The sequence below is a fragment of the Salmo salar genome, chromosome ssa24 (assembly GCF_905237065.1).
Source record: "Salmo salar chromosome ssa24, Ssal_v3.1, whole genome shotgun sequence".
NCBI lineage: Eukaryota > Metazoa > Chordata > Actinopteri > Salmoniformes > Salmonidae > Salmo > Salmo salar.
The window spans coordinates 8,909,312-8,923,697 of record NC_059465.1 but is presented as its reverse complement, the minus strand read 5'-3'; the positions used below and the strand labels follow the sequence as shown (position 1 = coordinate 8,923,697).

General features: G+C 39.5%; 1 protein-coding gene across 2 annotated transcripts; it reads right to left on the bottom strand.

Annotated features, from left to right (window-relative positions):
* Positions 1 to 9,072: 9,072 nt before the first annotated feature.
* Positions 9,073 to 13,965, bottom strand: LOC106584937 (T-box transcription factor TBX3). 2 transcript variants are annotated; one of them, XM_045707091.1, is made up of 7 exons: positions 12,786 to 13,165; positions 12,402 to 12,669; positions 12,071 to 12,217; positions 11,532 to 11,608; positions 11,336 to 11,433; positions 10,602 to 11,206; positions 9,073 to 10,441 (listed from the first exon to the last, which is right to left on the bottom strand). In XM_045707091.1, exons 1-7 carry the CDS (start codon positions 13,157 to 13,159, stop codon positions 9,920 to 9,922), a joined length of 2,091 nt encoding a protein of 696 aa, XP_045563047.1. In that variant the 5' UTR covers positions 13,160 to 13,165; the 3' UTR covers positions 9,073 to 9,919. The 2 variants fall into 2 exon arrangements, with proteins under 2 accessions (XP_045563047.1, XP_014026102.2); XM_014170627.2 differs by lacking the exon at positions 10,602 to 11,206 and having other exon boundaries at positions 9,912 to 10,441; positions 12,786 to 13,965.
* Between the last annotated feature and the right edge of the window lie 421 nt (positions 13,966 to 14,386).

Below are 14,386 nucleotides of genomic sequence, written 5' to 3'. Positions count from 1 at the left end.
ACTCAGGAACACTAAGCTGCTCCTGTCCTCCCTGTTTTAGGGTCCTTAGATCCATCCTTGAATATATTCAAGAAAGCATAGTATTGTGTTCTTAAATGTTTGATTACAACTGAATCTACTCCTTCCTCAACATATCTTACCCTCTCAGGCAACCCTAGATCTATCACTGGCTGAGGGAGAATGTCATGGTTCCACCTGTCACCAGAGGGGGGCAGAGACCGTCCTAGATACATTAATGACACAGGTGTGTCCTATTTATTCATTTTGATTTCCCTGTTAAAAGAGGTGTGTTTTTTTTTGTTCTTTGTTGAAGCTTGAATTATGTGCTGTATGCGTTTGTCTCCGGAGTGAGTTTTCGAGACTTTGTATTTGTATGGTTTCTCAGTGTTACTGTGATCCTTCTGTTACTGTTTCTCAGTAAAGTATTATGTTTATCCTTAACCGCTGATTCCTCGTCTGGTCTCTTCTCTGCACCTGGGTCCAACCTCACCATGTCACAGAGAAACCAAGGTTGGATAGCAGGAAGAACTACAGAGTGGCTAAACTCCCTCCCAAACAACCCCATCTCTCTCGCCATGCAATTGCCTATCCACCCAAAGCTTGTATTCAGATTTTGTTCATGTTCCCAGTACTCTAGGTGCACCTTTTTTGTAGGATGTGTAACCTTGTCCTTGTAAATTTACCCAATATGTCATGGCAAGCTGTTGTCTCAACTTTAATGGCATCTCTCCCAAATCTACCTGCATTGTTCCACAACATATTAGGGCTTTGGCCTGGATTACATCTAGCTTTTTTTAAAGATGTCTGAGCTGCTGATCCATATGCTATACTAACATAATTCATGGATTACCTTAACAGCGTTTATATCTATATAAACTCAGCAAAAAATAAATGTCCTCCCACTGTCAACTGTGTTTATTTTCAGCAAAATTAACATGTAAATATTTGTATGAACATAAGATTCAACAACTGAGACATAAACTGAACAAGTTTCACAGACATATGACCCACAGTAATTGAATAATGTGCCCCTGAACAAAGGGGGGGTCAAAATCAATAGTAACAGTCAGTATCTGGTGTGGCCACCAGCTGCATTAGGTACTGCAGTGCATGGTTTGCTAGTTCTTGCTGTGAGATGTCGCCCCACTCTTCCACCAAGGCACCTCAATGCTGTGCGTCACAGGGAAGACATCCTCCTCCCTCATGTGGTACCCTTCCTGCAGGCTCATCCTGACATGATCCTCCAGCATGACAAGGCCACCAGCCATACTGCTCGTTCTGTGCGTGATTTCCTGCAAGACAGGAATGTCAGTGTTCTGCCATGGCCAGCAAAGAGCCGGGATCTCAATCCAATTGAGCACATCTGGGACCTTTTGGATCGGAGGGTGAGGGCTAGGGCCATTCTCCCCAGAAATGTCTGGGAACTTGCAAGTGCCTTGGTGGAAGAGTGGGGTAACATATCACAACAAGAACTGGCAAATCTGGTGCAGTCCATGAGGAGGAGATGCACTGTAGTACTTAATGCAGCTGGTGGCCACACCAGATACTGACCATTACTTTTGATTTTGACCCCCCCTTTGTTCAGGGACACATTATTCTATTTCTGTTAGTCACATGTCTGTGGAACTTGTTCAGTTTGTCTCAGTTGTTGAATCTTATGTTCATACAAATATTTACACATGTTAAGTTTGTTGAATATAAACGCAGTTGACAGTGAGAGGACGTTTCTTTTTTTGCTGAGTTTAGATACTTTTGTACCTGTTTCCTCCAGCATCCTCACAAGGTCCGTTGCTGTTGTTCTGGGATTGATTTGCACTTTTCGCACCAAAGTAAGTTCATCTCTAGGAGACAGAACTCGTCAGGCGTTTGGAATTTGCTCCCAAGGATGAACCAGACTTGTGGAGGTGTACAATTTTTTTTCTGAGGTCTTGGCTGATTTCTTTTGATTTTCCCATGATGTCAAGCAAAGAGGCACTGAGTTTGAAGGTAGGCCTTGAAATACATCCACAGATACACCTCCAATTGACTCAAATGATGTCAATTAGCCTGTCAGAAGCTTCTAAGGCCATGACATTTTCTGGAATTTCCCAAGCTGTTTAAAGGCACAGTCAACTTAGTGTAGGTAAACTTCTGACCCACTGGAATTGTGATACAGTGAATTATAAGTGAAATAATCTGTCTGTAAACAATTGTTGGAAAAATTACTTGTGTCATGCTCAAAGTAGATGTCCTAACTGACTTGCCAAAACAATAGTTTGTTAACAAGGAATTTGTGGAGTGGTTGAAAAACGAGTTTTAATGACTCTAACCTAAGTGTGTGTAAACTTCCGACTTTAACTGTATCTATTGCAGAACAGCAATGATCAAATACTGTACATTTTACAGAACTTCTGATCATTGTTCTTTCATTTGTATCTGAGTTGCAGATCTTAGACCCCTTTTTTACGAACTTTAAATATATATGTCAGACACCTTTCAGTTGAAGGCATTCAGTTGTACAACTGACTAGGTATCCCCCTTTCCCTTTCATCAGTGAATACAAAATTCACTGTTCAGTGTTTTGTTCACAGAATATAACACTTGGTTTTCATCAGAAGATAAATGTGTGCAATTGCATTCACTGTATCCAGCAATCAGTAACTACTAGTGCAAAAAAGTCCCATCAGTGTCATACAACAATGTAGGGATAGGGAATGAGGAATAATTTATATTTGTTACAATATTGCAGACATGCAGAGACGCAGGGAATGAAGTTGGGTTACCTCTAAGCAGGAGCATCATGACCCAATTATTCTATAGGAGGTGTGAAGTACAAGAGGATGGTTGGCCTGCAAGATGGAGAATTTGTCTAACACCCGAACCAGCTTTCCTGCAATCTAGAGCCATAATCATTATGCCTAATGTAAAAAAATATTATTTTTTTTCTGCATAGGTTATCTAAGCATACCTCTTTACCTGTTCAACTGTCATTTTAATGAGGGTGTCATTCTGAGTGTTGTAAATCACACATCTCAATATACTGCACTAACATGCCTAGGACATTTCATCCAAATGTCAACAGTACATGGGATCATAACACACAATCAATACAGGCACATATCATGGCATCATAAATACAGTTTTCTCTATTGCTTGAGCCATTTGTCCAAACAGAATTCACTTTTTCAAAACAATTAAAACATAGGCCCAAACTGAAACATGTTGTCCAAATGACACTTCTAATTTGCATAATGCATTAACTTTCAAAACTTTAAATAATGACACAAAATCAACTACCTCCCATCAAAACCTACACATTGTTATCTAATGTAAAGTTATTTATTTCAATCAAGCGTTACACAATGACCCAATAAATACTAACTACAACTATCAATATACCCTAACATAACCCTCTTTAATATGTCTGTGCCATTTGTTGATACTATAATTATAGTACACACCATAAAAGGCAAGCAAACATATCACAGCATGGGCTGTATTCTTTTTTCATAAAATCATTTTACCAAAGATGACCAATGCAGAAAGAATGTCACTCAAGAGCATGAATATACAAAAACAAAAGGCTTTACAGTATTTTACATTTTACAATTGAGAGTGATCTTCCTCTATGGGCCCCTCTACCTCTCATTTGTCCTTGCCCACTGCCTCTTGGTCCATTCGTGCAAACAGTAACTCAGAGGTGACCTCTTATGCATGTCACGATTGTCGTAATGAGCGGACCAAGGCGCAGCGTGAGTATAGTTCCACATATTTTTCATCTCCGTGAAACAAACAAAACAATAATGAAACGTGAAGTCATGACGTGCACACAGGCAACTAAACACAGACAATATCCCACACCCACAGGTGGGAAAAATAGCTACTTAAATATGATCCCCAATTAGAGACAACGATTACCAGCTGCCTCTAATTGGGAATCATACAAAACACCAACATAGAAAATATAAACTAGAACACAACATAGAAATATTAAACTAGACTACCCCCTAGTCACGCCCTGACCTACTTCACCATAGAGAAACAAGGCTCTCTATGGTCAGGGCGTGACAATGCATGAATAAGGACTCGTTGCCGATTGAACAATTGTGCAAAAAAGTTTTGCACACATGCAGAAGAGGCTCATATTCATGGGAGTAATTTGTATCAGCCATGACCAAATGTTTTAATTTTGTTTGACATGAATTACTCAACTGACTTTTGCATCTTTTGTAGAGAGTTGTGTTTACTGTTTCCCCAAAATGTGCTTAGCATTTGCATTATGTGTGAAAGCAATGAGAAATGACTGACAGTGTTGCAAAAAATAATAATGTAGTGCTCATTACATTATGAGGGAGATCAAGGGGACCCCAGTTTCATTAAACGTGTCTTAGCAATCCCGCTCCCCCTATAGCCCCAAGATGAATGGTTTGGCCATGCTCCACTGCTTTGATTGGTGCAACTAGAAATCACAAGTGTCTATGCTATACTGAACAAAAATATAAACGCAACATGCAACAATTTCAAAGATTTTGAGTTACAGTTCATAGAAGGAAATCAGTCAACTGAAATAAATTCATTAGGCCCTAATCTATGGATTTCAAATGACTGTGTAGGGGTGCAGCCATGAGTGGGCTTGGGAGGGCATAGGCCCACCCACTGGGGAGCCAGACCCAGCCTATCAGAATGAGTTTTTCCCACAAAAGGGTTTTATTAAAGGCAGAAATACTTCTCAGCACCCCCAACTTTTTGCGCATATGGAACATTTCTGGGAGATTTTATTTCAGAAAAGTTTGTGGTCATACGCACATCCTTTGATTTCAGCTCATGAAACATGGGACCAACAATCTACATGTTGCATTTACATTTTTGTCCAGTATATAATGAAAATGCACCTATGAAAGAAAATTCCACAATTTTATCTATTTTGGGTTGTTAATGTGTATTGGTGTTTTGTTTTGTGTCCGATACACTCAGGGTGTTGTTACATATAATATGCAGCACGCATGAACAAAGTCATTGTAGCCTATCATTTCACTTCCCCTAGCTGTGAGAACCATGGCGTGAGCACGGGCTGACTTGGCATTGCTGTAGCGCAGCCGAATAGCCTGCCAGCAGCCTACCAAAGGTTGCACTGTGTCCATTGCAATTTAAAAAAAACGCAGCTGTAACTGTTCAATAGTTAGGCTATCCATATTACCGGAGCTAGGTAGCCTAGCGGTTAGGAGCGTTGGGCCACTGGTTCAAATCCCAGACCCGACTAGGTGAAAAATCTGTCAATGTGCCCATGAGCAAGGCATTTAACCCATAATGGCTAATCTCTGACCGAGTAGGATGTGCAAAAAAACACATTTCCAATGCACTTGTACATGTCTGAAATAGGACAAATGTAAGCACCCACCTTCTTATCTTATTGTTCTTTATATATCTATGTCAGATTCACGGCCGCAATTTATGAAACATGCCAAAACTTTGGAGATAACAATAGATGGCAAAGTCAAAGATACTGGTTTCCCCTATCCATCTGTGGTGAAGTTTTCCCTAAATGCTATGACATATCCAGCTCCAGAATCAGCCATAGTCTCTAAACTAGCTGGCTAATCTTTTGAATGCAGTGTAGCAACAAAAGATAACATTAGCTAGCTAGGTTAGCCAGCTGTCAGTGCTCTACTTGTTGTTATTTCTCCATTCCACATGGAAATCACCACAAAGTTCAGTAATAGATTTTGCATCTGAAATATTTTAAAATAGGACAAATTTGAAGGCGCACGTGCCCCCTGTGGGCATGACTCCTCTGCCTCTAAGTAACTTTGGGTCCTGTGTGGCTCAGTTGGTAGAGCAAGGTGCTTGCAATGCCAGAGTTGTGGGTTCAATTTCAACTGGGGACAAGTACAAAGAATGTATCCACTCACTACTGTAAGTACCTCTGGATAAGAGTGTCTGCTAAATTATTTAAATGCAAAGTCATAATCTCCAACATTGTGTCCTTCCATTATAGAGCTTTGCTTTGGTGTGGATTAAGGTCTATACATTCATATCAGTTGTGTTCCTCCTCTGTATTCACCTTCCTTGTTTCTGTGTGGCAAGGGAAAGTCTACAAAACTAAGAGCAAACCAGCTAAATGTTGACTACATTGTAATGATACCGAAAAATAAATCCTGCACACAATGTGCTTATTTTTATGAAACGTTTTTATCAAGAATAATGTTTGTTTTGATGTATATGAAATTGTTTGGTGAAATATGCATAAAAGTAGAGTAATTGCACATAATTCTGTAACTTTGGATAGTTGTACTTCCAGTTTTGATCATCATGATTTAGTGAATGCAAAGAACATTTATTGATCTACTGGTATTTTTAAAAGACAGTCTAACTTTTGTTTTTGTGTGCTTGGACACAAGGGAAACTATGGTTGCATGAATCTTTTTGCAGGCATTCGGGTTCCTTTCATGAATGTTTATGCAATTTGTACAGTATAATATTGTTTTGATTGTGTAACTATGTTTTGAGAAGGTAACTTCATTTTGAAAAAGCCTTTACTGTGGACACTGTTCTGAAAATTGACAACATTGTTCAAAAAAATGCTTTTATATGATTGAGAAAAGGGGTTTTATGAAACGTCAAGGCTATTGATATATTGGTTTGTAAATACTGCGCTCTAGTGGTGAAGCTATGTTAGCTCCTAAAACAACTTCTCTTTCCATTCAAGTCTTGAGGGATATCCTACAAAGCAAGCAAGATCTACTCAGCGTTTTCTAAAGCTAATCAGCTTCAGTAAGCTTCTTATCCCAGCTCAGGCTTGCCCCCCCCCCCAGTCGGGGTCTCAATTTACTGTTGAGAGTTCAAATTGTAGAATACACAAGGTGCAAGTTCGAAATTTGGTTGTGCATCAGCAGTTTTTCTCACTGACAGTCACTCAATTAGTCATGTCAGCTAACAATGTTTCAATTGGTAAATTAGTCTAGCCATTTATCTAAACTTGTAGGAATCATGGCCGAATACTGACCGGGCACGCAGGGCAGGGGGCTCCCATTCATTCTGTTAAGGGTCAGACACACCGAGAAATCTGAATGCCGATAGGTACTTAGCATCTCTGCCCAGAGTGTCTGCAGTTAACTTTTGGCTGTTCACATAGAACAGTTTTACCTCTGATTTGCTTCGTTGAAATACTCCAGGCCACAAGATGACAGTAGCTTGTTTGGCTTGTGCCTGTTGTCGCTAATGTAAGCTAACTAGCAAGCTGTGCTAATGTTGTTGCTAGCTAACTAGAATTTGTCGTAAGCCTTTGTTGATACTAACCAGATGGCCACAACTAGATAACTAGCAACATTATAATTAAATCACAATGAGGGCACGACAAAGCCTATTCCCACCCAAGAGAGTGAAAACATTTGGCATAGGTCCTCAAATCCTGTAAAAGTTCTTCAGCTGCAACATCGAGAGCATCCTGAATGGTTGCATCACTGCCTGGTATGGCAACTGCTCGACCTCCTACCGCAAGGCATTACAGAGGGCAGTGCGTACGGCCCAGTACATCACTGGGGCCAAGCTTCCTGCCATCCAGTACCTCTAAACCAGGCGTTATCAGAAGAAGGCCTTAAAAATTGTCAAAGACTCCAGCCACCCTAGTCATAGACTGTTCTCTCTGCTTCCCGCACGGCAAGCGGTACTGGAGCGCCAAGTCTAGGTCCAAAAGTCTTCTTAACAGCTTCTAGCCCAAGCCATAAGACTCCTGAACAGCTAATCAAATGGCCACCCAGACTATTTGCCCCCCCCCCCCCCCATATTACCTCAATTACCTCGACTAACCTGTGCCCCCGCACATTGACTCTGCATCGGTACAGCCTGTTTATAGCCTCGCTACTGTTATTTTACTGCTGCTCTTTAACTATTTTTTATTTTTTACTTCACTTATTTTTTAAAATTGCATTGTTGGTCAAGGGTTTGTAAGTAAGCATTTCACTGTAAGGTCTACACCTGTTGAATTCGATGTTTCAGAATTGTCTCAATGAAGAGTTCAGCGTTCGATTAGCCATGTCCACCGTTATAGTATGGATGAAGCCTGAGCTAAGATGTGAAGCCAACTGAAGCTGGTTAGCTTTAGAAAACCCTGAGTAGATCTAGCTTGCTTTGTGGGATACCAGGATGGTTGACAAAAACATGAAGTGCCTGCAGCACTACTGGACCAGGGTTGCCTAGCCCTGCTGTATAGTATTGTCCTCCAACCAGGTATTTCAAATCTTTTGAATAATAGCGATATGACAAAAATCAATGACGCATGAGTTGGGGGTTAGAGTAGCTAAAATGTACACAAATAATCTACTTGTTACGTTAATTTGACACAAACTGTATCCCTTTTAGCCACGCCCTTGTGGAGATCTGAAAGGGTTTGATTGGTTTAAGCAATGTATGGGAAAACTTTCACTTATCAGAGGGCAGGTGAAGCTCGCACCTGTCAAATTATTTGTTATTTAGTAATACTGCACGTGCTGGTAGGCTATATATCTCCATAAATCTAAACATTAAATGCTAGTAATAACTTTACCATTCATATTTTTGATGATTTTATGACATTTTAATAAAACGTTTTCGAAATATAAACTATGATGATGCAGAATGTATTTGATAAACAATATTTGTGTTCAAGCATGATCGTTGAATATGAAGACTGTGTACTTTAGGACCATACCAGAACAATATCTAAGGGGCTAAAAAAGGAAGTATATATTTGTTAAGTATATAGGCTTATGCAATAAAGAACAATAACTTATGTTTATAATATACATGTTTTGTAATCATTTGTTCATATAGATCATCATATGAAACTTACGGGATAATTTACAAATATATATATATTTTTACAAAGTAGTAGTTATAAGCGCTATGATAATAAACGATTACCGTAATAGTAGGCTAGACTAATAATGTATTTCATATACTTTTAGCCTGCAAATGTTAAAAACGCACACAGTGGGGAGGTAGGAAATTAATTTAGAACTTTTTTCGTTTTAAATCAACTGCAACTTTTCAAACATAAAATGCACAGACATGAGCATCCATTCAAGAACCTCCTCAACCATTAAAACAGAATACTTTTATTTCGTTTAACATTATTTTGTTGAGTTTATAACACGCATTCAAGAGCAGTTATTCAAATGAACAAACATGTTATAACAAAGAGCTTTGTAGGCATATAATGGGTTATAATAAATGATAGGCATACAAGATTTTCCCCAAAAATATTGTGACAATTTATTTTGATCTACAACGCATGCACATAATTACAGCAAATAAAAATAGCTACATTTTTTATTTTTATTTTATTTGACCTTTATTTAACTAGGCAAGTCAGTTAAGAACAAATTCGTATTTACAATAACGCCTACCAAAAGGCAAAAGGCCTCCTGCGTGGTCGGGGGCTGGGATTAAAGATAAAATACATTAAAAAAATAAAATAATAGAACAAAACACACATCACGACATGAAATGGTTATGTTGACAGTATTGTCTTACTGAAACTGCAAAATATATTGATTAACTGACCGAAGCCACGCCATTGACTTTTCAATGTTTAACAAGTCAGCAAAAACATTCCTCCATAAAAAAATGAATGGGTATTTAAAAGGAATTTTCAAAATTTCCTTAACTATTTTGTCAAGAACACGAAATAAATAATATTTGAACTACACACGTGCTTTGGTGATTTATTGCATTGGTGATTTATTGCAAATAAACTTCAGTGCCATCAGTGAACAAATTATAGTATCATCAACACACAAGCGCAACCATAATTCACAGACTCAAACAATGTTATCTATTATGCATACATTCAGCATTAGAAATGTGAAAATGCCATTTGGTATGATAGCAAACACCTCTATCTTCATTCATCAGGCTATGAGAAAAAATAGCTCAATTTTAATCAGTTTGTTAGATTTATGACCTAGGAATATGAGTCTCTGTCTTGATAGGAGTCTATACCTCTGACCAACTGTTGTATACATTGGAGCTGATCCATGCAATCCTTGTTGGATAAGCGTTTTGCCGCTAACGCACCAGAACCCTGTAGCGAGGAATCGCTGTCTACCTCTGCTGCTCCATTGGACTGTAGGCCTATGTCAATCGGACTATTTGCAATAGTGTGACAATTCACGTCTCTATCAGTCATAAGGTGAATAGATGTCGGGGGCGTCGAACAGTTGTCTGGTAGGCCTACGCTATTGGGAATGGAGTATGGTCTGAACCGGGTAGGAGGGCGCACTGGGCGGCGATGCACTGGGGTTACTGGGCGGCGATGCGCTGGGGTTGCTGGGCGGCGATGCGCTGGGGTTACTGGGCGGCGATGCACTGGGGTTGCTGGGCGGCGATGCACTGGGGTTGATGCTGTGGTGGAGAGAGCAGCCGTTGCGGCCAAATAGGAGTAGGGATAGGGGAAAATAGCACCAAAAGGAGAAACCGCGAGGCCCTATATGGGAAACAAAGAAAGAGCGGTTAGGGCTGCAAAGTTTGCTGTTATTTTCATTACTTATTTTCACGACTTAAATTAGCCTAATTAATTGACGACGTCATAAGCTTAAAAGCCGCCTATTGAGTAGTGTTGCTGAATTAATAGATGATAGGCATACCTGCGATGCCATAGCATGCTGCTGAAAGTTCAAGGGTAATCCTGACGTTCCTGACACTCTTTGTACAGAAGATACTGGGATACCAGCCGTGCCCATGGTGCACACTCCGTCAGATGACACAGCCATCAGCATGTGCCCCATTGCTGTTGCTGCTACACTGGATAAAGTTTCTCCCTGCATGTTTACTTGGGCATTGTGTAGGAGACGGTGAGTGACACCCAAGGGGTTGAGAATATATCTTGTCCAATCCGGTGGATAAGAATAGCAGTGTGAAAACTTGTTGCGTCCTAGGCCTGTGATGTGAGCGCTTTGGTCCGTTTCCACGGTTAAAGGCTGGAAGTGTTCTGTTGCCCTCGGATCCTCTGCTCCAAAGCAACGTGTCATACCACCAGTTATGGCGTTTATATGGTCCTGTTTTGGATCCTTTGAGTCTGTTTCGGTCCTAAGTGAGTCCGTTGAAGCCCTGTCCGCTTTGTCGTGGAATGTGGTAATATTTGGCTCAGGTTTCAGTTCCTTTGTGGTGGTTGAGATTTTTCGCAAGTCTTGTCCAACATTATTCCAATGTTTGCTTTCTTGACCGCTTTCACTGTCACTTTGGCAGCCCTCTAACATGATTGGTTAAATACAATGTTGTTTGTAAACTGAGAACAAGTTGAGGCTAAACATTTTACCATTACAATATATTATGGTACGAAAGGTACAAATGTATTAAATTCGTTGTCATACAAACTCACCGATTGATTTTGCATTTCCTGCGCTTTTCAGTGGAGCCTCATCCAAAGAGTCACCAGAGGTTTCACTGAACTTTTGTATATTTATCCCCAATTGTTTCCTAATAAAAAAAAGAAACATTTTAGTAGGCCTATTGACAATTAAGAGTTTCTAAAAGTATTTAGTATTTAGATTTACATTTGTCGTTTTTTGTCTCACTTTTTTTCTCTTCTACCATTGCCAGTGTCACGGAATCCTTTGGCGAAAGGATTGTTATCAATTTTCATTTGTGTGATCTGAAAATAGAAATTACTGTTAAGGACTGTAATGTTTCTAAACATTAGACCAGTAACAACATTTTAACACTATTAATCATAGACTCATAGGCTATAGGCTAGTGATAAGCCAGGAGTTGGCCTATAAAATCCTTCAAACGTTTCCAACCAAATCTTTGTCCCCAAGAACTTTGTAAAGGGGTTATAAGCAGTTAATAAACGTTGTGTAAATAGAGTATATATGTCAGTAATTAATTTAGACCTGGATTGAAGTCTATATAACTGCAATAATTGTTCATCACCATCTATAAACTCTTTACAAACTCTTTATGCATAATATATACATGTGTGTATGTGTATGTATATATATGTGTGTGTGTATATATATATATATATATACAATTTATATTTTCCAGAGTGTTATCAATACGAAAAATACATTGATATTCTGAAATTTGCTTTATGAAATTATGAAGGGCCTACCTTATCGTTTTGGTATGCAGTTACAGCAATGAATTCTGTCTCAGAAAAGACATAGGTCCTGAACGTGCTATAAGGTAGTTTGAGGATATCATTGGCCCTCACAACGTGAAACCTGGGCTGGTATTTGTGCATTGAGTTAAGAATCGTCTGTAATTGGAGACAACATACATTTTAAATAATAAATTAGGCCTAGTCATCAACTCGAACATTACGCAGTTTAAGAAAAACGAGTCTTTCAGTTATACTTCAATAACAATACATTAGATGAGTTAAACTGCACTGTAAATAGACTACATTATTAACACAAAACGCTAGTATTTTTGGAACTTACAAACCCATGCTTGTCCGAGATGTTGTTTGTCAATTTTAGTTTATGAAAATTGACCACTTTTGACATCCATTGCTCGCCAGAAGCGGGACTGTCTGGGTGTATGTACATCCTCTTTGGCATTTCAGGATCTGCCTTTCCTGACACCATCCAACGGGAGTTGTGAAACTTGTACCTGAAGTCGTCGGCCGCCACAATGTCCATCAGCAAAATATATTTTGCCCTTTGGTTCAAGCCAGTACATCTTGCTTTAAACGGTGGAAACATGCGCCTGGAGAAAAGGTAAAACACATCGATTCTAAATCACAGACGTACTATAGAATATAGGCTGAAAAAACCGAATAACTTTATAGGCTATGGTTATTGGTGATATTTTATAACATTTACCTTCCTGATTTTGTTATGACCATTTCAGTGCCGAATTTGTGGAATTGTGTCCAAAGGTGCCTTGTCTCCAAGTGAACTTTTGGATCATCCTCCGTGGCTTCCGTCTCCAGCGTTTTAGGAGGACTGAGCTTGGCAGACTGGGTTGCATTATGCTGTTCCAGCGAGGCTTTGCGGAGGATAGTTTCAGCATTGACCGGATCCAGCATGGGATGCCTTTGCGCAACAGGCAAGTGAAGAGACCCGTGGGAAGTTAATGCAATGGCAGGAAAAAACGGAGGTTGTCGGGCCAGCATTGCGTCGAGGGTGAAATCCGAAGCAGTGTTTGTTAAAAACGGTTGGAATGCCATATCTCCTGGTACAAGTGGATCTCTCATTCATAAGTGAATCCTCTTCATGTCAAGGTAGGACAACCGATGTCTTGAATCATTTCTTAAATGCACACGTTTTGATATTTGGAATAGGCTATATTCAGTCTAACTGTCACATTTTCTCAAGTGTATTTCAAGCTGGTATTTCGTTGCCATTTCATCGTAATTACAATGTAGCTTACCCTTTTCAGAAGACAAAAGTAGACCTGCCCATATGCCACCTATTTCAATTTTCGATTAGGCTACTTTGTGTTAAATCCGAACAAATGTTACCGGTTGCATTCGAGAAGTGCATCTCCATCTCATTCCAAGGAATTATCTTCTATTCTAAGCATTATATTAGGCTACTAGGAGAAAAACAAACACAGAATAGAGGCAATAGCCTATCCCATCAAAGACCTAGCGTGCACTTAGCTCGTGTTCTTCCTTCCCGAACTGTGCGAATATGTTACGAAGTCCGAGCCGGAGTTGATTGGCTCTTTGACAATTCGGACTTTGTATATTCCATTATGGGTGTGGTTTCACGGGTCAGGTGGGTAGAGCGGTTCAGTAAGCAGTATTGTAACATGGGGTGTTGGGTTCCTATGAAATTCGGTCTCTGCCACTTCACTGGTGATCGAAAGACAACTTTGCAAGAAACGTCGAGCCGTATAGTCGGAGTGTTCGTGAGCAATGAAGGATTAGTGCGCACCATTGCAACTAGGAGCTGTCCACGTGCGTCTGATGCTGAATTCCATTTCTCATCAATAATTTGGCTGGGTAGACTTAATATTGTCCTATTTATATTGCCTTGCTGACATTTAAAAAGAACATAGGCTACACCCGAGAAAGTCCGTGATTGAAGAGATTCAGTGTGGTATGCAAACATACTGTAGTAGACAGTAGCCTATGTTTCACTTCACAATGAATGAGCACAAAATAGTGGATTTACACATTTATCATAAATAAGTGTGGTTACCCAAACTACCAGCTAAAAGGCTGGAGAATGTCTAGTTATTAAAAGTGTAAGGTCTTTAGGCGAATCCATTAACTATAAGCACAACTTACTTTTTGAATTATTGGAATCATAAAGATATTTCAAGTTTAGGGCATATTTGACAACTATTATCCACTATAGGCTCATTTTAAATAATTAGGATTGACAATTAAAATAAATGCCTCTGGCTATAATTCAAATCCAGTCTTGTCATCAAGTAGGCTATGTTTATTAATCTCTCAAATCATAAACATGTT

Bases quoted from the DNA above. Each gene is read 5' to 3' on its own strand.
- LOC106584937 (XM_045707091.1), bottom strand. From the start codon at position 13,159: ATGAGAGATCCACTTGTACCAGGAGATATGGCATTCCAACCGTTTTTA. The intron at 12,670-12,785 runs GTAAATGTTATA...CCTTTTCTCCAG, and splicing joins GTCATAACAAAATCAGGAAG to GCGCATGTTTCCACCGTTTA. The intron at 11,434-11,531 runs GTGAGACAAAAA...TTTTTTTATTAG, and splicing joins AATGGTAGAAGAGAAAAAAA to GAAACAATTGGGGATAAATA.